Source organism: Rhinoraja longicauda, chromosome 14 (genome assembly GCF_053455715.1).
Source record: "Rhinoraja longicauda isolate Sanriku21f chromosome 14, sRhiLon1.1, whole genome shotgun sequence".
Taxonomy (NCBI): domain Eukaryota; kingdom Metazoa; phylum Chordata; class Chondrichthyes; order Rajiformes; family Arhynchobatidae; genus Rhinoraja; species Rhinoraja longicauda.
The window spans coordinates 3,576,358-3,604,259 of NC_135966.1; the positions used below are offsets into that span (position 1 = coordinate 3,576,358).

General features: G+C 47.7%; 1 protein-coding gene across 11 annotated transcripts in view; it reads left to right on the top strand.

The window, feature by feature from the left end:
* LOC144600001 (teneurin-2-like) overlaps window positions 1-27,902 on the top strand; it is a 1,473,402-nt gene that overhangs the window by 1,299,182 nt on the left and 146,318 nt on the right. For all 11 annotated transcript variants that reach the window (XM_078411299.1, XM_078411301.1, XM_078411304.1 and 8 more), the window contains 2 exons: window positions 1,811-2,016; window positions 12,353-12,548. In XM_078411299.1, coding sequence (XP_078267425.1) covers window positions 1,811-2,016; window positions 12,353-12,548 — 402 coding nt within the window. The remainder of the gene's footprint in view (window positions 1-1,810; window positions 2,017-12,352; window positions 12,549-27,902) is intronic.

Sequence of the window (27,902 nt, forward strand, 5' to 3'; positions counted from 1 at the left end):
GAGACTGATTGAAAGCAGACAGGTGCTAAAGTCTTCTTTTGTTCTAGAATGGGTGCTTTGTGTCTAGTATTAGCTTGGATGTTGTTGGAAGTCAGAAGCAAGGTGGTGCAGCTGCAGAATGGCGTGAATAGTGGGATAACAGTGACTTTTCTTTCTCAATAACAACTCCTTGTATGGGCATGTGTGGAAGTAGAAAAGTTAGTTTCAATCTTCCCTCGATGATGCGTTTCCCTGGAAGCATGTGACCTGTATTAATGGGTTAGGTTTTGTTTTCTCTGTAACCATGTGAATTGTATTAAGATTGTAATTGGTTGTTGATTTCCTATGTAACACCCCTTTTCCTTTCTGTATTAAAAGTAATCAATCTTGGAAAAAGCTGTTCTTCCTCTCTCCCTAGTTGAGATCTCTGCTCTTACTTTTCACACCCTCCCATTCTTCTCATTTCCCTCTCCCCTGACTCTCAGTCTGCAGAAGGGTCTCGACCCGAAACGCCACCCAGTCCTTCTCTCCAGAGATGCTGCCTGACCCACTGAGTTACTCCAGAGTTTTGAGTCCACCTCCGGTGTAAACTAACATCTGCAGTTCCTTCCTACAATTTCCTTTGAAGATCCTCAGAATTAAAGGACGTTCTTTTATGAAGGAGATGAGGAGGAATTTCTCTAGTCAGAAGGTGGTGAATCTGAGGAATTCTTTGCCACGAAAGGCTGTGGAGGCCAAGTCAGTGGATATATTTAAGGCAGAGATAGATAGATTCTTGATTAGTGCGGGTGTCAGAGGTTATGGGGAGAAGGCAGGAGAATGGGGTTAGGAGGGAGAGATAGATCAGCCATGATTGAATGGCGGAGTAGACTTGATGGGCCGAATGGCCTAATTCTGCTCCTTTCACTTAGAGTGATACAGTGTGGCAAACAGGCCTTCGGTCCAACTTGCCCACATGCCCAACATGTCCCAGCTACACTAGTCCCACCTGCCTGCGTTTGGTGCAAACGCCTGCAACTTGTCCTATCCATGTACCTGTCTAACTGCTTCTTAAACATTGGGATAACGTTGGGATAATCCCAGCCTCAACTACCTCCTCTGGCGGTTCGTTCCATACACCCACCACCCTTTGTGTGAAAAAGTTACCCCTCGGATTCCTATTAAATCTTTTCCCCCTTCACCTTAAACCTGTGTCCTCTGGTCCTCGATTCCCCTACTCTGGGCAAGAGACTGTGTGCATCTACCCGATCTACTCCTCTCATGATTTTATACACAATAGACCAAGTGGAACCTTTGGGCCCAAACCTCTCCTGCATTGGTGCAGCACCCTCTCCTCCCCCACTCCTCTCTCCCCACCCAACCCCCTCCCTCCACTCCCTCCTCCCTCCCCCCTCCCCTCAGCCTCTCCCCCTCCCTCTCCCCCTCCCTCCCTCCCCCCTTCCCCTCCCCCTCCCCTTCCCCTCCCCCCCTCCAAACCCCCTTATTCCCCTCCTCCCGCCCTCCTTCCCCCTCCCTCCCCCACTCCCCACTCCTCTTCCCCTCCCTCCGCCTTTACCCTCCCCCTCTCCTTCCCCTCCCCCCCAGTCCATCCCCCTTATCCCCCCTCCTCCCGCCCTCCCTCCCTTCTCCCTTCCTCCCTCCCTCCCGCCCCCCTCCCTCCCGAGGAGATAGATTTAAACTTTAAAATGTGAATAACTTACGGTGAGTAAGGTGGGCCTAAAATTGTCGCGATATCGTGCGCCGTTTCGTCTGTAGTTCAGGAACAAACAGACAAACAAACGTGAGTTTTAGGATATAGATGACCTTATGATCCTCTCTTCTTTCTCCACAGGGACAGTGGCGATTAAAAACAGCAGTATTGATTTGGGGAATGTGGACATTGGTCGGAGAGTCTCCCAGGAGGTTCCTCCTGCAGCGTTCTGGAGATCTCAGCTGTACATCGAGCGGCCACAGTTCGTCAAGTTCAACGTCTCCCTGGGGAAGGACGCGCTCTTTGGCTTGTACATCAGGAAAGGCTTTCACCCCTCGCACACACAGGTAAAGACGCCAGCTCTGCTCCCCAGTCCTAACCTTACCTTCTCCAGATGAAGCCATTAGACTCAATTGAAAATGGCGGGACTCATTAGGTCATGAGGTCATAGACAATAGACAATAGGTGCAGGAGGAGGCCATTCGGCCCTTCGAGCCAGCACCGCCATTCAATGTGATCATGGCTGATCATTCTCAATCAGTACCCCGTTCCTGCCTTCTCTCCATACCCCCTGACTCCGCTATCCATAAGGAACAGGCGCAGAATTCAGCCATTCGGCCCATTAAGTCTACTCCGCCATTCAATCATGGCTGATCTATCTCTCCCTCCTAACCCCATTCTCCTGCCTTCTCCCCATAACCCCTGACACCCGTACTAATCAAGAATCTATCTATCTCTGCCTTAAAAATATCCACTGACTTGGCCTCCTCAGCCTTCTGTGGCAAAGAATTCCACAGATTCACCACCCTCTGACTAAATTTTCCACCCCATCTCCTTCTTAAAGGAACGTCCTTTAATTCTGAGGCTGTGACCTCTGGTCCTGGACTCTCCCACTAGTGGAAACATCCTCTCCACATCCACTCCATCCAGGCCTCGTAAGTGAAAAGTGAGAAGAGTGCTGGATCTTCATTCTCGGTGGCACACCACCGGATCACTCTCGACGGATGCCCGCAGAAGTCTGTGGAGCCCAAGACAGTGGATATTTTTAAGGCATAGATAGATAGATTCCTGATTAGTGCGAGGGAGTACAGAGAAGGTTCACCAGATTGATCCCTGGGATGGCAGGACTTTCATATGAAGAAAGATTGGATAGACTAGGCTTATACTCGCTGGAATTTAGAAGACTGAGGGGGGATCTTATAGAAACATATAAAATTCTTAAGGGGTTGGAGAGGCTAGATGCAGGAAGATTGTTCCAGATGTTGGGGAAGTCCAGAACCAGGGGTCAAAGCTTAAGGATAAGGGGGAAGTCTTTTAGGACCGAGATGAGAAAACATTTCTTCGCACAGAGAGTGACGAATCTGTGGAATTCTCTGCCACAGAAGGTAGTTGAGGCCAGTTCATTGGCTATATTTAAGAGGGAGTTAGATGTGGCCCTTGTGGCTAAAGGGTTCAGGGGGTATGGAGAGAAGGCAGGTACGGGATACTGAGTTGGATGATCAGCCATGATCATATTGAATGGCGGTGCAGGCTCGAAGGGCCGAAGGGCCTGATTCTGCTCCTACCCACTTACGAACCTATCAGGCAGATGCTTGTGGAGAGGCAGATGCCAAATGGAAGCTGATGCGCATGGTCAGGGAGAGACAACAAGTGCCCAGCCACTTCAATCACCACCTTCTGCAGCTTTAAAGAGGGAACGCGCCAGCATTTACAATGAAATCCAGGCATTGTTGCATGAATGAGAAAGAGAGGCTGCAAGTGGGTGAGTCTTGCACACAATAGATGTGAGCTGACAGGGCGCCTCATTACATACAACTAATGCGCTGCCCTTCCGCACCACAGCATCTCGCTCCTGAAAACTGCCATAAATCTAGTTGATTGCTTGAAATTGCTGCATTCTGTTGATCGGTGCAGATTGAGATTGCATTGAGGCTCCCCTTGCTCACACCTTCAAACAAGCGATGACGTTCTCAGCCCAGGGAGTGATCTCTAAGCATCAGGATCGAGGCAGAAAGAGGAGGTGAAGGCTCTGAAAACAATCGGAAGTGGTTTTTGCCCATTTACCATATTAGCGTTGCGAAGGATTGATGCGATCACAGAGTGCTGGAGTAACTCAGCGGGTCAGGCAGCATCTCTGGAGAACATGGATAGGTGTCGTTTCACAGAGTGCTGGAGTAACTCAGCGGGTCAGGCAGCGTCTCAGGCGAGAAGGAATGGGTGACGTTTTGGGTCGAGACCCTTCTTCAGAACGATTGATGCTTATTAGTTGAGTTTAGTTTAGTTTAGAATTACCGCGCGAAAACAGGCCCTTCGGCCCACCGAGTCCGCACCGACCAGCGATCCCCGTAGTCAGGATCGAACCTGAGTCTCCGGCGCTGCATTCGCTGTAAGGCAGCAACTCTACCGCTGCGCCACCGTGCCGTTGAATTCCACAGATTCACAACTCTCTGACTGAAAAACTCTCCAGCTTTTTGTGTCTATCTTTGGATTAAACCAGCATCTGCTGTTCCTTCTCACACATCTTATCTACTGTACATCCATCAATTTGCCTCATGAATATATAGGTCCCTTCTTACACCAGCCCCACAATATCGTTATTAGTAGTTCCTCAGCAGTCCTGTGAGGTAACGTTAATATCTGAGGGGTAAAATGCAGCCCCACCAACTTGTCAGACTGTGATGACCGTTCATGATGTTCATTTGTTTCTGCGGTCCGTTTTGCCGCCTCGGCCTGTAACCGTTTCAAATCTCCCCGTCGACTCCCAGCCAGATGTTGCATTTGCCCAGAGGCATTGAGCAACTGCTGGAGGGGATGGAGAGTGATGGATACAGTAACGTATTAGCGTTGACAAAAGAAAATGATACAGAGGTTTCCACAACAAGGCGATGAGGAATATGTAGATAGACATTGATGCCAATGGCCTGTGTAGGGAGGAACTGCAGATGCCCATTTACACCGAAGCCAGGCGCAAAATGCTGGAGTAACTCAGCTAGCCTGTTTCCTTAATCATCGTTACTTTTTCTGCATTCCTTTAACATTCTTGTTCCTCCCACACTCCAAAGACGTACAGGTATGTAGGTTAATTGGCTGGGCAAATGTAAGAAATTGTCCCTAGTGTGTGTAGGATAGTGTTAATGTGCGGGGATCGCTGGGCGGCACGGACCCGGTGGGCCGAAGGGCCTGTTTCCACGCTGTATCTCTAAATCTAAATAAATCTAAAATCTATACCTCTGGTGATATTAATGATGAACCTGTGGAATTCATTGCCACAGAGGGCTGTGGAGGCCAAGTCAATGGATATTTCTAAGGCAGAGGTAGATAGATTCTTGATTAGTACGGGTGTCAGGGGTTATGGGGAGAAGACAGGAGAATGGGGTTAGGAGGGAGAGATAGATCAACCAGCATTGAATGGCGGAGTAGACTTGATGGGCCGAATGTCACATATGAACATGAAATCTCCGTCTAAATCTCTCGTCTCCCTTTCCCCTTACTCTCAGTCTGAAGAAGGGTCTCGACTTGAAACGTCACCTATTCCTTTTCTCCAAAGATGCTGTCTGACCCGCTGAGTTACTCCAGCTCATTGCGTTTATCTTCGGTTTAAGCCAGCATCTGGAGTTCCTTCCTACAATGAGGAATATGTAGCAAGGTTTAGTGGGTCTGTGATTCATAAACAGTAACACTTGACTACAGCACACGCACGTAATAAATTTCTGGTTGAGAATAGACAATAGACAATCGGTGCAGGAGGAGGCCGTTCGGCCCTTCGAGCCAGCACCGCCATTCAATGTGATCATGGCTGATCATTCTCAATCAGTACCCCGTTCTTGCCTTCTCCCCATACCCCCTGACTCCACTATCCTTAACAGCTCTATCTAGCTCTCTCTTGAATGCATTCAGAGAATTGGCCTCCACTGCCTTCTGAGGCAGAGAATTCCACAGATTCACAACTCTCTGACTGAAAAAGTTTTTCCTCATCTCCGTTCTAAATGGCCTACCCCTTATTCTTAAACTGTGGCCCCTGGTTCTGGACTCCCCCAACATTGGGAACATGTTTCCTGCCTCTAATGTGTCCAACCCCTTAATAATCTTATACGTTTCGATAAGATCCCCTCTCATCCTTCTAAATTCCAGTATATACAAGCCTAGTCGCTCCAGTCTTTCAACATATGACAGTCCCGCCATTCCAGGAATTAACCTAGTAAACCTACGCTGCACGCCCTCAATAGCAAGAATATCCTTCCTCAAATTTGGAGCAGAATTAGGCCATTCGGTCCATCAAGTCTATTCCACCATTCAATCATGGGCTGATCTATCTTTCCCTCAACCCCACTCTCCTGCCTTCTCCCCACAACCCCCGACATCCGTATTAATCAAATAAACTGTCAATCTCCACCTTATAAATATCCATTGACTTGTCCTCCACTGCCGTCTGTGGCAATGACTTCATAAAATATTTAAAATTTTGTACAAAAATGATTGCCAATGGGCTATTTTACCCTGAGTGGTGGAGGGAACAGCAGATGCTGGTTTATACTGAAGATAGACACAAAATGCCGGAGTATCTCAGCGGGTCAGGCAGCATCTCTGGAGAAAAGGAATAGGTCATGTTTCAGTTCAGAAACCTTCTTCAGACAGCTGGGCCTGACAGATGGTTCTGAAGAAGGGTTCCGGCCCAAAGCGTCACCTATTCCCTTTCTCCGGAGATGCTGCCTGAACCATGGTGTTACTCCAGCATCTTGTGTCTACCTTCATTTTGCTATGAATTGGATTTGTTGATAAGGTAAGTGCAACAGTGTCAGTAACATAAAGTGGTTTGGGACCGAGTTTGGATCGTAGTTTATCCACTTTTAGATGAAACTAGAGATTGATAATATTTCACACAGAGCAGATGTGCGTGGCACACTTTTACATAGAGGTCGCTGGGTGTCTGGAATGCACTGCATAGGGTGATGGTGGTGCCAGAATCCTTCTCTCCCATTCCATACTGTCGTAGGGATGCCAGGAAGTTATACAAACAGGCAAAGATCGGGCAAAGGGAGTAGTAATGTGAGAAAATGTGAAATCGTCCATCTTGTGGAGTTTGCACGTTCTCCCTGTGATCACGTGGGTTTCCTCTGGGTGCTCCGGGTTCCTCCCACATCCCAGAGTCGTTGGTCACTTATCACCGCCCTGACAATTGCCCCTAGTGTGTGAGTGAGTCGTGGAATCTGGGCGAAATTGATTAAAATCTGGAGAGAATAACATTAGATTAGATGAGTGTAGGATTAGTCAGCGTGGACTCGGTGGATCAGGCTGTTTCCAGACTGTTTTTAGATTTAATTTAGTTTAGAGACACAGCGCGGAAACAGGCCCTACGGCCCACCGATTCCTCACCGACCAGCGATCCCCGCACACTAACACTATCCTACACACACTAGGGACTATTTTACATTTGTACCAAGCCAATTAACCTACAAACCTGTCACCTACAACGGGACCCCACCACTGGCCACCTCTTCCCATCCCCTCCCCTTTCTGCGTTCCGCAGAGACCGTTCCCTCCGTAACTCCCTGGTCCACTCGTCCCTTCCTACCCAAACCACCCCATCCCCGGGCACTTTCCCCTGCAACCGCAGGAGATGCAACACCTGTCCCTTTACCTTCCCCCTCAACTCCATCCAAGGACCCAAACAGTCTTTCCAGGTGAGACAGAGGTTCACCTGCACCTCCTCCAACCTCATCTATTGCATCCACTGCTCTAGATGTCAACTTCTTTACATCGGTGAAACCAAGCGCAGGCTCGGCGATCGCTTCGCTCAACACCTGCGTTCAGTCCGCCTTAACCAACCTGATCTCCAGGTGGCTGAGCACTTCAACTCCTCCTCCCACTCCCAGTCTGACCTTTCTGTCATGGGCCTCCTCCAGTGCCATAGTGAGGCCCACCGGAAATTGGAGGAACAGCACCTCATATTTCGCCTGGGCAGCTTGCAGCCCAGCGGTATGAACATCGACTTCTCCAACTTTAGATAGTTCCTCTGTCCCTCTCTTCCCCTCCCCCTTCCCAGTTCTCCCTCTATCTTCCTGTTCCCACCTATATCCTTCCTTTGTCCCGCCCCCCTGACATCAGTCTGAAGAAGGGTCTCGACACGAAACGTCACCCATTCCTTCTCTCCTGAGATGCTGCCTGACCTGCTGAGTTACTCCAGCATTTTGTGAATACAAACCTGCACGTCTTTGGAGTGTGGGAGGAAACCGAAGTTCTCAGAGAAAACCCACGCAGGTCACGGGGAGAACGTACAAACTCCGTACAGACAGCACCCGTAGTCAGGATCGAACCTGAGTCTGTGACGCTGTGAGGCAGCAACTCTACCGCTGCGCCACCGCGCCGCCCTGTATCTCTCGACAACTCTATGACTATAATGACAAGAATGTTGAAAGATCCAGTTTGGAGAAAAGTAAAGTTATTTCTGTGGTCCTGGCCAATATTTACCCATGAGGTAACCATGTTACTTAAACTAATTATCTGGTAATTATCACACTGCTGTTTGCAAATTGGCTGTTGCTTTTCATAGCTTCACAACAACGCCTACATATGTTCATAAGTATAGGAGCAGAATTAGGCCATTCGGCCCATCAAGTCTACTCTGCCATTCAATCATGGCTGATGAATCTTTCCCTCTCAACCCCATTCTCCTGCCTTCTCCCCATAACCCCTGACACCTCCATGAAGTACATGTAGAATATTTCATATTTTCATATTTTCATATATATACAGCGTGGAAACAGGCCTTTCGGCCCACCGAGTCCGCACCGCCCAGCGATCCCCACATATCAACACTATCCTACACACACTAGGGACAATTTTTACATTTACCCAGTCAATTAACCTACATACCTGTACGTCTTTGGAGACAATATGTTGGGACAATCTAAAGTCATATAAGCTCCTCCATCTTCCGCCTGCAATAGACCCCACTTTATTCCACTGGCTCTCCCACACTTCTGTGCTTCACTCGCCCAGACCTGCCATGGACCCCAACTTTACTTCAGTCTGAAGAAGGGTCCCGACCCGAAACGTCACCTATCCATGTTCTCCAGAGATGCTGCCTGACCCGCTGAGTTACTCCAGCACTCTGTGAAACGTCACCTATCCATGTTCTCCAGAGATGCTGCCTGACCCGCTGAGTTACTCCAGCACTCTGTGAAACGTCACCTATCCATGTTCTCCACAGATGCTGCCTGACCCGCTGAGTTACTCCAGCACTCTGTGAAACGTCACCTATCCATGTTCTCCACAGATGCTGCCTGACCCGCTGAGTTACTCCAGCACTTTATGTATTTCCTTGTTATAAACCAGCATCTGCAGTTCCTTGTTTCTACTTCTGGTCCTCCATTAGTGTGGCACGGTGGCGCAGCGGTAGAGTTGCTGCCTCACGGCGCCAAAGACCCGGGTTCCATCCTGACTACGGGCGCCGTCTGTACGGAGTTTGTACGTTCTCCCCTTGACCCGCGCGGGTTTTCCCCGAGATCTTCGGTTTCCTCCCGCACTCCAAAGACGTGCAGGTTTGTAGGTTAATTGGCTTGGTATAAATGTAAATCGTCCCTGGTGTGTGTAGGATAATGTTAGCGTGCGGGGATCGCTGGTCGGCGCGGACTCGGTCGGTTGAAGGGCCTGTTTCCGCGCTGTATCTCTAAACTAAACTAAATCAATGGTAGTATTTTTGGGTGGAGACATTTCAGCCCTGGATTTTGGTTTCAGTCAGAGGCAGGAATGTCAAAACTCCTGAGCTGTGTTCTAATCTCTCCTGCCTGTATCTGTTTCCATCCCTTTGGCTCCCCTCCAGTGCGTTTCTAATTATCGTTCAGCACACAGACGTATAATAACAAGTATTATGTGAAATTTGGAAATAAATATGAAACGTGAATGATTAATGGTGTGGGTATTTTCTTTCCCATGGATCCAGATGGCTTCAGAAGCTGGTGGATGTCATCTGAAGTCAATGATTGAATAATAGTTTCACAGTAACTCTGTGTCATCAGTCACTTTTGTAATGCATACTAATAGGTTGAATAAAATACAAACAGCGCTATTGCAGTGAATAAACTGCAAGAGATCTAATTGAGCCTTGCATTGGCAGAGAACAATGCGCGCTCAGGAACAGCAGGAGGCTTTCATTATTCAGTGTTATCATGACTTTGCTCACCACAGTTGCTAGCTATTTCTCTTTTGAACCAGAGATTGCAGATAGCAAATTTGGTTCCACGAGCCACCTTTGAAATATTTCTATGAGAGTTAAGCTGCTATATAAATTCAAATTGGCCAGAGCTGGTTTCACGGGACACACATAATAGACAATAGACAATAGGTGCAGGAGGAGGCCATTCGGCCCTTTGAGCCAGCACCGCCATTCAATGTGATCATGGCTGATCATTCTCAATCGGTACCCGGTTCCTGCCTACTCCCCATACCCCCTGACTCTGCTATCCTTAAGAGCTCTATCCAGCTCTCTCTTGAATGCATAATCAAGGCTGTGGTGGTGATTTAAATGCCGAATCTTTCAAAGATGCTGTTTTTTTGGGGGTGATTCAGACATGACTCTGTTCGATCAACATAGACAAGTTTTCCCGAGTGTCACCGATTATCAATGTGGTCTGAATACAGACGCAATGTGCTGGCGTAACTCAGCAGGCCAGGCAGCATCTGCGGAGGAAAAGGAAGGGTGGCGTTTCAGATCAGTACCCTTCTTCAGACTGAAAGTAGAGATCAGGGGGGGGGGTCGGGGAGGGGGGAGGGTGGGGGGAACATGAAGAAAAGGGGGGGAGGTGAAGACGAGAAAGAACCAGGAGCCACAGCGCCTATTAGGTCCATTATTGACTCGGGAAGATGTGATCTCAAGAGGGAGACAAAGTGGAGACCTGTGTAACTGGTTAAATGACGAGGCCAGAGGAAGATGGGGAGAGGAAGGAGTGGCGGGGGGGGGGGGGGGGGGGGGGGTGAGTGGAGTGTAAGGTGAAGTTACTTAAAACTCGAGAATTCATCGTTCATCCCCCCCCACCTTCCCTCCCCCTACTTTCAGTCTGAAGTCAAGCCCCAACCCGAAACGTCACCTATCCATGTTCTCCAGAGCTGCTGCCTGACCCGCTGAGTTACTCCAGCACTCTGTGAAACGTCACCTATCCATGTTCTCCAGAGATGTTGCCTGACCCGCTGAGTTACTCCAGCACTCTGCAGTAGAGTTGCTGTCTTAGAACGCCGGAGACCCGGGTTCGATCCTGACTACGGGTGCTGTTTTTATGGAGTTTGTACGTTATCCCCGTGACCGCGTTGGCTTTCTCCGAGATCTTCGGTTTCCTCCCACATTCCAAAGACGTACAAGTCAATGGGCCGAATGTCCAAGTTCTGCTCCTATGTCTTAGGATCTTATGAACACATTCAAGGTGTGACCAATGATCTACAGATTGACAAACTTAAAACCTTCCTACAAAAATCAAAACAATCTTCTTTTGAGCATTTGAAGCACATTCACATCTATATGGAATGATTAATAAAATGACACAATCACTCTGATTATCAAGTGGTAACGATCAGATTAATTGATGAAGCAAACACTCTCTGAAAATTATGAGGGAATTACTTAGGCAGAATTTAGAAGAGCTTTCAGCTGATTATAGTTCAATTGCTTCCTTCAACTGCAACTCTTCAATTAAGGTGATCATGAGAAGATGATCAGATTTATGAGGGCAGATTGGAGCTGATTTTGATGGAGGTTGTGCACTGCATCTCATTGTGTTTGTGCTTTTAGTATGATTTTATATTTCAGTATGATTCTATATTTCAGTATGATTTTATGTTTCAGTATGATTTTATATTTCAGGATTTTATATTTCAGTATAATTTTATATTTCAGTATAATTTTATATTTCAGTATGATTTTATATTTCAGTGTGATTTTATATTTCAGTATTTTATATTTCAGTATGATTTTATATTTCAATGTGATTTTATATTTCAGTATGATTTTATATTTCAGTATGATTTTATATTTCAGTATGATTTTATATTTCAGCGTGATTTTATATTTCAGTGTGATTTTATATTTCAGTATGATTTATATTTCAGTATGATTTATATTTCAGTATGATTTTATATTTCAGTATGATTTTATATTTCATTATGATTTTATATTTCAGTATGATTTTATATTTCAGTATGATTTTGATGGAGGTTGTACACTGCATCTCATTGTGTTTGTGCTTTCAGTATGATTTTATATTTCAGTATGATTTTATATTTCAGTATGATTTTATATTTCAGTATGATTTCATATTTCAGTATGATTTTATATTTCAGTATGATTTTGATGGAGGTTGTACACTGCATCTCATTGTGTTTGTGCTTTCAGTATGATTTCATATTTCAATATGATTTTATATTTCAGTATGATTTCATATTCCAATATGATTTCATATTCCAGTATGATTTTATATTCCAGTATGATTTTATATTTCAGTATGATTTTGATGGAGGTTGTACACTGCGTCTCGTTGTGCTTGTGCTTTCAGTATGATTTCATTTTTCAGTATGATTTTATATTTCAGTATGATTTCATATTTCAGTATGATTTCATATTCCAGTATGATTTTATATTTCAGTATGGTTTTGATGGATGTTGTACACTGCGTCTCATTGTGCTTGTGCTTCCAGTATGACTTCATGGAGCGGCTGGACGGCAAGCAGAAGTGGAGTGTGGTGGAGTCACCGCGGGAGCGGAGGAGCATCCAGACCCTGGTCATCAATGAGGCCGTCTTCGTCCAGTATCTCGATGCAGGGACCTGGCACCTTGCCTTCTACAACGACGGAAAGGAAAAGGAACTGATCTCCTTTAACACCGCCGTTCTAGGTGAGTGGAACAGGCCTGTGAAAGGTACCAAATAATTCATAAGGTCATAAGTGATAGGAACAGAATTAGGCCATTCAACCCATCAAGTCTACCCCGCCATTCTATCATGGCTGATCTATCTCTCCCTCCTAACCTCATTCTCCTGCCTTCTCCCCATAACCTCTGACACCCGCACTAATCAAGAATCCATCAATCTCTGCCTTAAAATATCCACTGACTTGGCCTCCACAGCCTTCTGTGGCAATGAATTCCACAGATTCACCACCCTCTGGTTTAAGAAATTCCTCCTCATCTCTTTGCCACAGGAATGTCCTTTTATCCTGAGGCTGTAACCTCTAGTCCTAGACTCTCCCAGAGGGTCCAGAGGATGTTTACAAGAATGATTCCAGGAATGAGTTGGTTAACCTATGATGAGCGTTTGTCAGCACTGGGCCTGTACTCGCTGGAGTTCAGAAGAATGAGGGGGGACCTCATTGAAACGTACAGAATAGTGAGCGGCCTGGATACTGTGGATGTGGAGAGGATGTTTCCACCAGTGGGAGAATCTATGACTAATCATGGCCTCAGAATTAAAGGACATTATTTTAGGAAGGAGTTGAGGAGACATTGCTTTAGTCAGAGGGTGGTGAATCTGTGGAATTCTTTGCCACAGAAGGCTGTGGAGGCCACGTTGGTGGATATTTTTAAGGCAGAGATAAATAGATTCTTGATTAGTACGGGTGTCAGGGGTTATGAGGAGAAGGCAGGAGAATAGGGTTAGGCGGGAGAAATAGATCAGCCGTGATCGAATGGCAGAATAGATGTGATGGGCCGAATGGTCTAATTCTGCTCCTATCACTTATGACCAACATTTCCAAAATATATCACTGGTTGTAAAATGCTTTACACCAACGGGATGTGGATGGTTCTATGCCAATGCAAGTCTTTCCTTATTTAAAGACAGCAGCTAAAAGTTGATTAGATTTAGCGCAGCACGGTGGCACAGCTGGTAGAAGTGCCTCTTCACAGCACCAGAAACCCAAGTTCGATCCTGACTACGGGTGCTGTCTGTGTGGAGTTTGCACGTTCTCCCTGCCTGGGTTTTCTCCGTTATCTCTGGTTTCCTCCCACACTCAAAAGACGTGCGGGTTTGTAGGTTAATCTGCCGACTGTAAAATGTCCCCTGGTGTGTAGGGAGTGGATGAGAACATGGGATATCATCGAACTAGCGTGAACGGGCGATCGCTGGCCGGCGTGGGCTCAGTGGGCCGAAGGTCCTGTTTCCTTGCTGCGTCACCTAACTAAACTAAATTTGTGAACGATATAAAGAAACCTTGAAGAAATAAAATAAACAGATTTTAATTGCTAACTAAAAATAAAACATTGAGCATGTAAAGATCTAACTGGAGAAATCATTTAAATTGGGTCCTTTGATAAAAAATAATGAGCAGGACTTAACATTGAGAGTGCTAATCATTCAAAGAATAACCTTGCTGGCAATAATTTCTGCCGGATAATGATTTATCCATTGGAGAACGGAAGGGTCAGGAACAGTGTGTAAAAAGAGGCAAGCTTTGGAGAAAACCAATATCGCCCACTAAGTCAGAGCGCGTGACTTTGGGTGAAAAGTGGGGAGAGGTCACCAGAACGGAGGAGAGATCAGGGTAAGAAAGGCCTGACTCTTGGGGAGTGCTTGGGTTAACAGAGAGAGGGTTGGAGCAAGAACCATTAATTACATCGCAGGCAAAGGAACTTACAGTTGCCCAGGGCAAGGATGTGCTCCTCTGGCTACTTGCTTTGAACTGCTTGACGTTAAATCACGTCAGAGGATGTGCATGTGTTGAAGATGGTTGCAAACGCTTCACCAAAGTGTTCAATGGCACAGCGGTATTCACAAACCCCATCACGGTGGAATCGCTGCCTTACACAGATAAGGGAGACCCGGGTTCCATCCCGACTACGGGCGCTGTCTGTATGGAGTTTGTACCTTCTCCCCGTGACCTGCGTGGGTTTTCTCCGAAAATCGTCAGTTTCCTCCCACACTCCAAGTTAAAAGGCTTGGCATAAATACCAATTGCCTCTAGTGTATGTTGGATAGTGTAAGTGTACAGGGATCGCTGGTCGGGGCAATAGAATCATGACTATCCCATAATATTGTGATGGATAATGTGGGTCGAAGTACCTGTTTCCGCACGGTATCTCTAAACTAAATTACAAAATAAACGAAGAAACAGGTGGAGACTCAAGGAACTGCAGAAGCTGGAATCGTAAGGAAAACACAAAGTGCTGGAGTAACTCAGCGGGTCAGGCAGCATCTCTGGAGAACGTGGATAGGTGACGTTTCACAGAGTGCTAGAGTAACTCAGCGGGTCAGGCAGCATCTCTGGGGAAAAAGGAGGGATGGTGTTTCAGGTTGTAACCCTCCTTCAGAATGAAAGAAGGGCCGCAACGCAAAATGTCACCCATCCTTTTTCACCTGAGATGCTGCCTGTCCCGCTGAGTTACTCCAGCACTTTGTGTCCATCTTCGCTATTAACCAGCGACTGTAGTTCCTTTTTAGACATAGAACAGTAAAGCACAGGAACAGGCCCTTCGGCCCACAATGTCTGTGGCGAACATGATGCCAGGTTAAACTGATCTCCACGGCCTGCACATAATCCGTATCCCTCCATCCCCTCTATGTCCATGTGCCTATCTAGAAGTCTCTTAAATGTAGGGTTGCCAACTGTCCCGTATTAGCCGGGACATCCCGTATATTGGGCTAAATTGGTTTGTCCCGTGTGGGACCGCCCTTGTCCCGTATTAGGCCCGGGGGGGCGCTGTAGGCCCGGACGCTGTAAGCCGGGGGGCGCTGTAGGCCCAGACGCTGTAGGCCCGGACGCTGTAGGCCAGGGGGGCCACTGTAGGCCGGGGGGGCCACTGTAGGCCAGGGTGGGCACTGTAGGCCCGGACACTGTAGGCCCAGACACTGTAGGCCGAGACACTGCAGACCAGGGGGCCACTGTATGCCCGGGCGCCGCCTAACAGAGGTTGCGTAGCAACCCGCCTCCCGGCCCGGGCAGCCACCGTTGGTGGAGTGGGAGCACGTGGCCGCTGGCTGGGTGAGATCACGTGGGGCGCGGGGCGGTGACGTCACCTTTTGTCCCATATTTGGGAGTGAGGAAGTTGGTACCCCTACCTAAATGCCACTATCATATCTGCCTCCACCATCACTCCTGGCAATGTGTTCCACGCACCCACCACCCTCTGTGTAAAAAACCTGCCCCTCACGTCTCCCTTATCCTTGTTGGAACCTGCTTGACATAATTAGAAACAGTCAAACTTTGGTGGACAACAATATACTAATTATTGTCCAAGGTTGACCCGGTGGCGCAGCGGTAGAGTTGCTGCCTCACAGCGCCGGAGACCCAGGTTCGATCCTGACCACGGGCGCTGTCTGCACGGAGTTTGTACGTTCTCCCCGTGACCACGCGGGTGCTTCGGTTTCCTCCCACACTCCAAAGACGTGCAGGTTTGTAGGTTAGTTGGCTTCAGTAAAAATTGTAAATTGTCCCTGGTGTGTGTAGGATAGTGATAGTAAGTGGGGATCATTGGTCGGCACGGACTCGGTGGGCCGAAGGGCCTGCTTCCACACTGCATCTCTAAACTAAACTAAACTAAACTAATGATACTCAAGGCAATAGAATCATGACTATCCCATAATATTGTGATGGGTAATTTTGAAAAAAAGATTATCCAATGAACACTGAACCATTCATCCATACTCTAAGTTGCTGATTTAGAAACAAATGTCTTTTTTGGTCACAATATTAATCTTGGGTTTGAATGGTGGAATAGATTGGTTAAATGCACAGAGGCCTTTACTCAGAATAGGGGATTCAAGAAACAGGGGACCTAAGTTTAAGGTGAGGGGGGGGGAAAGATTTAATAGGAACCTGAGGGGCAATATTTTTCCACACAGAGGGTGGTGGGGGTATGGAACGAGCTGCCAGAGGTGGAAGTTGAGGCAGGTACCATAACATTTGAAAGGCATTTGGACAGGGCAGAAGGACAGAAGGAATAGGAGTGGAATTTGGCCCATCAAGTCAATCATGGCTGATCTATCTCTCCCTCCTAACCCCATTCTCCTGCCTTCTCCCCATAACCTCTGACACCCGCATTGATCAAGCACAAGGTATACGGATAGGAAGGAAATGGGCCAAATGCAGACTAATGGGACTCGCTTAGATGGGGCATCAGGGTACAGTTGGGCCGCGGGGCCTGTTCCCATGCTGTATGACAATAGACAATTAGGCGCAGGAGTAGGCCATTCGGCCCTTCGAGCCAGCACCACCATTCACCGTGATCATGGCTGATCATCCCACAATCAGTACCCCGTTCCTGCCTTCTCCCCATACCCCCTGACTCCGCTATCCTTAAGAGCTCTATCTAGCTCTCTCTTGAATGCATTCAGAGAATTGGCCTCCACTGCCTTCTGAGGCGGAGAATTCCACTGTACGATGCTGTGACCAATCAGGTATTGTATGGTGGAAACAGAATGAGAACACTGAGCTGATTATCAGTACAGCAGGCATCAGGAGAAGCTGATATCTCTTGGAAAGGATAAATGGTGCCACAGGAAAAGTAGTTATTGAAAACATGACAGAGAAAAAAAACACTCCACAGGGTGCATATGTCAAACAGATCAAGGTAGACTGTGGCAGTCTCTGTATGTGAAAATATGCTTTCAGAATATGAATTCTAATATGAATCCACATTATTTTTATCTTCGTAAATTTGCCTGTCTTCAATCTCTATGAGAAGTGATTAGATAATTTGATTTTAAAATACATAAGATCTTGTGGGTGGCGCAGCGGTAGAGTTGCTGCCACACTGCGCCAGAGACCCCGGTTCGATCCTGACCTCGGGTGCTGTCTGTGAGGAGTTTGCAGGTTCTCCCCTGTGACCGCGTGGGTTTCCCCGGGTGCTCAGGTTTCCCCCCAGCTGTGCCCTCCTCTCAGGGCGGACGGAGGCAAGGGGGTTACTTTATTGCTCTTCTCCGCCTGGCCCACTGAGTTACTCCAGCATTCTGTGTTCATCATCGGTACAAATCAGCATCTGCAGTTTCTATGGAGGAATAGATTGGGTACACACCCAAGAGTCTCTTGCCCAGAGTAGGGGAATCAGGAGCCAGAGGACATAGGTTTAAGGTGAGGTGGGGGGGGGAAGATTTAATAGGAACCTGAGGGATAACTTTTTCACAGGCCCTTCGTCCCAGCTTGCCTACAGCGACTAACATGCCCCATCTCTGTGGAATTCTCTGCCACAGAAGGTAGTTGAGGCCAGTTCATTGGCTATATTTAAGAGGGAGTTAGATGTGGCCCTTGTGGCTAAAGGGATCAGGGGGTATGGGGAGAAGGCAGGTACGGGATACTGAGTTGGATGATCGGGATGATCGAAGGCCCGAATGGCCTACTCCTGCACCTATTTTCTATGTTTCTATCTAGTCCCACCTACCTGCGTTTGGCCCATATCCCTCCAAACCTGTCCTATCCTCCATTATAGATGAGGCTCTCACTAGGGTCTCTTCTACATCCCGCAGCTCCGCTCTTGCTCCCCCTCCCCCCACTCGCAACAAGGACAGGATCCCCCTCGTTCTCACCTTCCACCCCACCAGCCAGCGGATCCAACATATCATCCACCAACATTTCCGTCACCTACAACAGGACCCCACCACTGGCCATATCTTCCCATCCCCTCCCCTCTCTGCGTTCCGCAGAGACCGTTCCCTCCGCAACTCCCTGGTCCACTCGTCCCTTCCTACCCAAACCACCCTAACCCCGGGCACTTTCCCTTGCAACCGCACGAGATGCAACACCTGTCCCTTTACTTCCCCCCTCAACTCCATCAAAGGACCCAAACAGTCTTTCCAGGTGAGACAGAGGTTCACCTGCACCTCCTCCAACCTCATCTATTGCATCCGCTGCTCTAGATGTCAACTTATTTATATCGGCGAAACCAAGTGCAGGCTCGGCGATCGCTTTGCTGAACACCTGCGCTCGGTCCGCATTAACGCAACTGATCTCCCGGTGGCCCAGCACTTTAACCCCCCCTCCCATTCCCAGTCTGACCTCTCTGTCATGGGCCTCCTCCAGTGCCATAGTGATGCCCGCCGGAAATTGGAGGAGCAGCACCTCATATTTCGCCTGGGCAGTTTGCGGCCCGGTGGTATGAACGTCGATTTCTCCAACTTCAGATAGCTCCTCTGTCCCTCCCTTCCCCTCCTCCTTCCCAGATCTCCCTCTATCTTCCTGTCTCCACCTATATCCTTCCTTTGTCCCACCCCCGACATCAGTCTGAAGAAGGGTCTCGACCCGAAACGTCACCCATTCCTTCTCTCCCGAGATGCTGCCTGACCTGCTGAGTTACTCCAGCATTTTGTGAATAAATCTATCCATGCACCTGTCTGTTTCTTAAACGTTGCGATAGTCCCAGCCTCAACTACCTCCACCGGCAGCTTGTTCCATACACCCACCACTCTCTGTGTGAAAAAGTTACGCCCTCAGATTCCTATTAAATCTTTCCCCCCTCACCTTAAACCTATGTCCTCTGGTTTTCGATTCCAAGTGTGGAAAGCAATGTGCCTGTGAAGGTCCACTCTCTCTCCAGCCAGAGAGAGCAATTTGCAGCTTACTGCTTAGGGCGGCATGGTGGCGCAGCGGTAGAGTTGCTGCCTTACACCACCAGAGACCCGGGTTCGATCCTGACCACGGGTGCTGTCTGTGCGGAGTTTGTACGTTCTCCCCGTGACCTGCGTGGGTTTTCTCCGGGTGCTCCGGTTTATTCCCACGCTCCAAAGACATGCAGGTTTGTAGGTTAATTGGATTGGTATAAATGTAAATTGTCCCTAGTGTGTGTCGGGTAGTTTTGGAGTATGGGGGTCGCTGGTCGGCGTGGACTCAATGGGCCGAAGGACCTATTTCTGCACTGTATCTCCAAACTAAACTAAACTCATTCCCTCTCTCTCTCCATCCCTCCCCCACCCAAGACGCACCACCTTCTCGTTTTCACCCTACAAACAGCTGACAATGGCCTGTTACTAGGTTAATCCCGGAATGGCGGGACTGTCATATGTTGAAAGACTGGAGCGACTAGGCTTGTATACACTGGAATTTAGAAGTATGAGAGGGGATCTTATCGAAACGTATAAGATTATTAAGGGGTTGGACACGTTCGAGGCAGGAACCATGTTCCCAATGTTGGGGGAGTCCAGAAACAAGGGCCACAGTTTAAATGATAGCCATTTAGAACTGAGATGAGGAAAAACCTTTTCAGTCAGAGAGTTGTGAATCTGTGGAATTCTCTGCCTCAGAAGGCAGTGGAGGCCAATTCTCTGAATGCATTCGAGAGAGAGCTAGATAGAGCTCTTAAGGATAGTGGAGTCAGGGGGTATGGGGAGAAGGCAGGAACGGGGTACTGATTGAGAATGATCAGCCATGATCACATTGAATGGCGGTGCTGGCTCGAAGGGCCGAATGGCCTCCTCCTGCACCTATTGTCTATTGTCTATTTCCTTTATCTTCATTACATTTTTGCATATCTTTTATTCATTGTTCTTTATCTCTCCACATCACCGTCTATACCTCTCGTTTCCCTAATCCCTAACCAGTTTGAAGAAGGGTCTCGACCCGAAACGTCACCCATTCCTTCTCTCCAGAGATGCTGCCTGTCCCACTGAGTTACTCCACCATTTTGTGTCCAGCTTCGGTTTAATCTAAAGTGAACACTGGCGTTTCCTCCACTTGCCTTCATCCTTTTACTTTCATTTGCATTCATTAATAAGTAATCAAAGTGAGTCATTCATCCCCTTGGACCTTATTTATCGCCGGCCCAGTTTCCAGTGATGCACTTTGTCTTTTACAAGACATTCTCAGTTGTCACTAATCATTTCGATCCTCTGTTTAAAATTTAATACTCAATTCCAGCGAAAACAAGATGAATTGTCCGGCTATCAAGACTTCAATCGATGATTTTATTTCCTTTGGGTTAAGAGTATTAGGGCGGTCACGGTGGCGCAGCGGTAGAGTTCCTGCTTTACAGCGAATGCAGCGCCGGAGACCCAGGTTCGATCCCGACTACGGGCGCCATCTGTACGGAGTTTGTACGTTCTCCCCGTGACCTGCGTGGGTTTTCTCCGAGATCTTCGGTTTCCACCCACACTCCAAAGACGTACAGGTTTGTGGGTTAATTGGCTTGGGTAAATGTAAAAAATTGTCCCTAGTGTGTTAGTGTGTGGGGATCGCTGGTCGGCGCGGACCAGTTGTGCCGAAAGGGCCTATTTACGCGCTTCTCTAAACTGCGTGTATTTCTAAACTATCACGGGACCTGGAGTGGGGTCCGATGAACTAATTTGAGAAACACATTTACCATGATCTGATTAAACAGTCATAGAGTCGTACAGCACGGAGAAAGGCCCTTCGGCCCAACATGTCGATGCCGACCAGAATGCCGGCATCCGGGTCTACAGCGTCCGGGCCTACAGCGTCCGGGCCTACAGCGTCCGGGCCTACAGTGTCCGGGCCTACAGCGTCCGGGCCTACTGCGTCCGGGCCAACAGCGTCCGGGCCTACAGCGTCCGGGCCTACTGCATCCGGGCCAACAGCGTCCGGGCCTACAGCGTCCAGGCCTACAGCGTATGGGTCTACAGTGTCCAGGCCTACAGCGCCCCCCGGGCCTAATACGGGTCAAGGGCGGTCCCGTACGGGACAACCAATTTAGCCCAAAATACAGGATGTCCCGGCTAATAAGGGACAGTTGGCGACCCTAGACGAGAGTGATAAGTTCAATGACAAAAACAGTGCTGGACAAAAGTGAAACAGTATTCAAACACTTCTAAAAAAGGTGAAAAATGCAGAGCCTTGGCCAGTAAATCACAACATTGAATTATAAAATTATTTATAAATTATACTTTAATAAATTATGAATGATTCATTTTAACAATCTGCTAGTTGTTGCTCATCCATTGGTGCAAGATCGCAATGGAACGTTTTAACAAAATAAAAGGCTTGAGGAAGGAGCCACAATGTTGAGCCTCATCACCACCACAACAGTTAGTTTCCGTCACCACTCTAGCTGCAATTTGTCAATGCCACGTTTCTGGTTTCCATCCTTTTCTTTAAAAAAAATATAAGCAGTTTGCATTTAGACAATATACTTTATTTGTTCTGCATTGTTCTGCACTGTGAGTATTTTAATGTTATCCCTTGTTGCATGGTGGGGTGGGATGGGTTGGGGGTGGGGTCATTGGCAGGTTAATAGCGCTGGTGAGATGCGATCTATCACAGGTCAGTGGCCTTGGGAGGCAGTGCTTTCATTGCGATGCACATTATTCACCCCAGGGAGCTCTATCATGTGAAATGGAGGGCAGTGAAGAGGAACAGCAGATAGACGTAGTGGGGGGAGACAGGTACACCACAGGAAGGATCTATAACGAACTTCATGCAACTCTCAATCCCGTGAGGAAATAGGCCAGGAAACAAATAAATCACAAAGGTATTTAGTCTACCTTAACCTACCTGATCTCCTGGTTGCTCAGCACTTTAACTCCCCCTCCCATTCCCAATCTGACCTTTCTGTCCTGGGTCTCCTCCATTGTCAGAGTGAGGCCCAGCGCAAATTGGAGGAACAGCACCTCATATTTCGCTTGGGCAGCTCACACCCCAGCGGTATGAACATTGACTAGGCTTGTATACACTGGAAATTAGAAGGATGAGAGGAGGGAGATCTTATCGAAACGTATAAGATTATTAAGGGGTTGGACACGTTAGAGGCAGGAAACATGTTCCCAATGTTGGGGGAGTCCAGAACCAGGTGCCACAGTTTAAAAATAAGGGGTAGGCCATTTAGAACTGAGATGAGGAAAAACCTTTTCAGTCAGAGAGTTGTGAATCTGGAATTCTCCTCCTCAGAAGGCAGTGGAGGCCAAGTCTCTGAATGCATTCAAGAGAGAGCTGGATAGAGCTCTTAAGGATAGCGGAGTCAGGGGGCATGGGGAGAAGGCAGGAACGGGGTACTGGTTGAGAATGATCAGCCATGATCACATTGAATGGTGGTGCTGGCTCGAAGGGCTGAATGGCCTCCTCCTGCACCTATTGTCTATTGTTTATTGTCTATTGACTTCTCCAACTTCAAGTGGCCCTTGCTTTCCCTCGCTCTCCATCCCCTCCCCCTTCCCAGTTCTCCCACCAGTCTTACTGTCTCCGACTACATTCTATCTCTGTCCCGCCCCCCAACCTATCTGGCGAGGAGGTTTAAGGTGAGATGGGAAAGATTTAACAGGAACCTGAGGGGCATCTTTTTCACACAGAGGGTGGTGGGTGTATGGAACGAGCTGCCAGAGGAGGTAGTTGAGGCAGGGACTATCACAACATTTAAAAGACACTTGGACAGGTACATGGATAGGACAGGGTTAGAGAGATATGACCAGGTGGGACTATCGTGGAAGGTGGCATCTTGGTTAGCATGGGCAAGTTGGGCCAAAGGGCCTGTTTCCATGCTGGGGTATAACTTGATGACTCCAAATAGAGTCACAGAGTGATACAGTGTGGAAACAGGCCCTTCGGCCCAACTTGCCCCATCTACACAGAGTCCCACCTGCCTGCGTTTGGCCCATATCCCTCCAAACCTGTCCTATCCATGTACCTGCCCAAGTGTTTCTTAAATGTTTCTTATATGTGGAAATAGTGACTGCTTTAAATGTTACATGAAAGCACAAAGCAATTCCCATTGAATGTGACTCTTAAGTGACAGGAAAGACCCCAAGCCCACAAACATAGGAAGTTGAGGTAAATATGATAACAATACTGTGTGAGATCCTTAAAGTCCGGACATAAATACCAATTATAAGCAGGCGCGAGCAGTGTACACATATCATTTAAATGCAGCAGTCATTATACATCCAAGACTTTCTAATAAGGAACTTAATTAATTCATCAGAGTCTCATCATTGTCCCACAGCCCACAATTTTTTTTCAGTGTGTTCCCTGACGTAAAGATGTCAGCGTTAATTGTTGAGGACGGAAGCAAGGAATGAACGTGATGATATCGGCCAGATAGAGATAGAGACACTAGGAGGGTGAACCTGGGTAGGGTCAGCTGCAGGAGGCAGCCCCAGGACACAGAGATGGCCGGGAGAGGAGAGGGGAGAGGAGAGAGAGGAGAGGAGAGGGGAGGAGAGGAGAGGAGAGGAGAGGAGAGGAGAGGAGAGGAGAGGAGAGGAGAGGAGAGGAGAGGAGAGGAGAGGAGAGGAGAGGAGAGGAGAGGAGAGGAGAGGAGAGGAGAGGAGAGGAGAGGAGAGGAGAGGAGAGGAGATGAGAGGAGAGGAGAGGAGAGGAGAGGAGAAGAGGAGGAGAGGAGAGGAGAGGAGAGGAGAGGAGAGGAGAGGAGAGGAGAGGAGAGGAGAGGAGAGGAGAGGGGAGAGAGAGGGGTGAGAGGAGGGAGAGGGGAGGGGAGGGGAGGGGAGGGGAGGGGAGGGGAGGGGAGGGGAGGGGAGGGGAGGGGAGGGGAGGGGAGGGGAGGGGAGGGGAGGGGAGGGGAGGGGAGGGGAGGGGAGGGGAGGGGAGGGGGAGGGGAGGGACGTCGGTTCACGGTACATTGAGTGCGTGAGCCGACCGGACTTTAGACTTTGAATAATGGAGTCATAGAGTGATACAGTGTGGAAACAGGCCCTTCAGCCCAACTTGCCCACACGAGCCAACATGTCCCAGCTACACTAGTCCCACCTACCTGCGTTTGGTCCATATCACTCCAAGCCTGTCCTATCCATGTATCTGTCAAACTGTTTCTTAAACGATGGGATAGTCCCAGCCTCAACTACCTCCTCTGGCAGCTCGTTCCATACACCCACCACCCTCTGTGTGAAAAAGTTACCCCTCGGATTCCTATTAAATCTTTTCCCCTGCACATTAAACCTATGTCCTCTGGTCCTCGATTCCCCTACTCTGGGCCAGAGACTCTGTGCATCTACCCGATCTATTCCTCTCATGATTTTGTACACCTCAATAAGATCTCCCCTCATCCACCTGCGCTCCAAGGAATGGAGTCCCAGCCTGCTCAACCTCTCCCTGTAGCTCACACCCTCTAGTCCTGGCAACACCCTTGTATAGATGGTGTCAATAATGGCGGTGCCCGCATGTGGATTACATGCAAAAAGAACTTCACTGTGCGGTTGCATATCTGACGGATAAAACCCCATTGAACTGTTGAACCATTTTAATTTTTTTTATAACCAAAAATAATTTAATCAATAATTTACAATGATATGTACAGTACGAAATAAATCATAGCAAACCCACCACCATAATACAGGTCAAACAAATATACTAAACAGGCGTTGAACCATTGGGCAAGAAAGGGAAAGCAAAGAGCAGACTTGCATAGAAACACAGAAACACAGAAAATAGGTGCAGGAGGAGGCCATTTGGCCCTTCGAGCCAGCACCGTCATTCATTGTGATCATGGCTGATCGTCCACAATCAGTAACCATGCCTTATCCCCATATCCCTTGATTCCGCTAGCCTCTAAGAGCTCTCTTTTAAGAGAGTTCTTACTAACTCTGTGGAATTCTCTGCCTCAGAAGGCAGTGGAGGCCAATTCTCTGAATGCATTCAAGAGAGAGCTAGATAGAGCTCTTAAGGATAGCGGAGTCAGGGGTATGGGGAGAAGGCAGGAACGGGGTACTGATTTAGAATGATCAGCCATGATCACATTGATTGGCGGTGCTGGCTGAAGGGCCAAATGGCCTCCTCCTGCACCTATTGTCTATTGTCTATTGTCTAAATCCATCCAGTGAATTGGATGGATTCAATTCTCCAATTGAATTGAAGAGAATTCTTCACTGCCCTCTGTGGCAGAGAATTCCACAAATTCCACAAATTCACAACTCTCTGTGCGGCCCCTGGTTCTGGACTCCCCCAACATTGGGAACATTTTTCCTGCATCTAGCTTGTCCAGTCCTTTTATAATTTTTGTACGTCTCTATTATATTCCCTCTCATCCTTCTCAATTCCAGTGAATACAAGCCCTGGACAAAACGTTTGCAAATGGGGATGCATTGCAAGCTATTAACGATCCAAAGGAAGTAAAAGATTGTGAATAAACTGCACTTAATGGTAAATAGGAAAACACTATCTTATGTAAAGGGGGATTGGATTTATTTTGTGACAAATTATTAAATCACAAACCAAATTACTTTTTCCGCTGTTTTTAGGTTTGTGCTGCTTGCAGATCTTTTACTTAAAAATATGGAGTAATTTGCTTCTGAAACATTAACTTCTAAATTGCTTTCCAGCCAGCTGTGGGGCAGGAGTGAAGTTTAAATCAACCCCATTTGCTTAATTTTACGAGTGAACTCACGGGTTACGATTCCAAATTAATTTTTTTGTTTTATGCAACTCGTTATCCCAAATTGAACAAATATCCTCACATAGAAACAATAGACAATAGACAATAGGTGCAGGAGTAGGCCATTCGGCCCTTCGAGCCAGCACCGCCATTCAATGTGATCACGGCTGATCATTCTCAATCAGTACCCCGTTCCTGCCTTCTCCCCATACCCCCCTGACTCCGCTATCCTTAAGAGCTCTATCTAGCTCTCTCTTGAATGCATTCAGAGAGTTGGCCTCCACTGCCTTCTGTGGCGGAGAATTCCACAGATTTACAACTCTCTGACTGAAAAAGTTTTTCCTCATCTCCATTCTAAATGGCCTACACCTTATTCTTAAACTGTGGCCCCTGGTTCTGGACTCCCCCAACATTGGGAACATGTTTCCTGCCTCTAACTTGTCCAACCCCTTAATAATCTTATATGTTTTGATAAGATCCCCTCTCATCCTTCCAAATTCCAGTGTATACAAGTCTAGTCGCTCCAGTCTTTCAACATACGACAGTCCCGCCATTCCGGGAATTAACCTAGTAAACCTACGCTGCACGCCCTCAATAGCAAGAATATCCTTCCTCAAATTTGGAGACCAAAACAGCACCCAGTACTCCAGGTGTGGTCTCACTAGGTCCCTGTACAACTGCAGAAGGACCTCTTTGCTCCTATACTCAACTTCTCTTGTTATGAAGGCAAACATTCCATTGGCTTTCTTCACTGCCTGCTGTACCTGCATGCTTCCTTTCAGTGACTGATGCACTAGGACACCAAGATCTCGTTGTACGTCCCCTTTTCCTAACTTGACACCATTCTGATAATAATCTGCCTTCTTATTCTTACCACCAAAGTGGATAACCTCACACTTATCCACATTAAACTGCATCCGCCCACTCACACAACCTGTCCAAGTCACCCTGCAACCTCATAGCATCTTCCTCACAGCTCACATATGCCACCCAGCTTTGTATCACATGCAAATAGGTGCAGGAAGAGGCCATTTGGCCCTTTGAGCCAGCGCCGCCATTCATTGTGATCATGGCTGATCATCCACAATCAGTAACCCGTGCCTGCCTTCTCCCCATATCCCTTGATTCCACTGGCCCACAGAGCTCTATCTAACTCTCTTTTAAATGTATCCAGTGAATCGGCTTCCACTGCCCTCTGTGGCAGAGAATTCCACAAATTCACAACTCTTTGGGTGATTTTTTTTTTCTCGCCTCAGTTTTAAATGGCCTCCCCTTTATTCTTCGACTGTGCGGCCCCTGGTTCTGGACTCCCCCAACATTGGGAACATTTTTCCTGCATCTAGCTTGTCCAGTCCTTTCATAATTATATACGTTTCTCACCCCCCCATCAGAAATCTAGAGGTTCTGACTCCACACGAACATGGTCTTGTTGGCAGCGTAGGTTTACTAGGTTAATTCCCGGAATGGCGGGACTATCATATGTTAAAAGGCAGGAGCGACTAGGGTTGTATACACTGGAATTTAGAAGGATGAGAGGAGATCTTATCGAAACGTATAAGATTATTAAGGGGTTGGACACGTTAGAGGCAGGAAACATGTTCCCAACATTGGGGGAGTCCAGAACAAGGGGCCACAGTTTAAGAATAAGGGGTAGGCCATTTAGAACTGAGATGAGGAAAAACTTTTTCAGCCAGAGAGTTGTGAATCTGTGGAATTCTCTGCCTCAGAAGGCAGTGGAGGACAATTCTCTGAATGCATTCAAGAGAGAGCTAGATAGAGCTCTTAAGGATAGCGGAGTCAGGGGGTACGGGGAGAAGGCAGGAATGGGGTACTGATTGAGAATGATCAGCCATGATCACATTGAATGGCGGTGCTGGCTCGAAGGGCCGAATGGCCTCCTCCTGCACCTATTGTCTATTGTCTATTGTTACTGGCGACAATTACAGTGCTGTGGTTTTACAAGGTGCTGGCCAGCCTACGTTTGGTGTCTTGTGA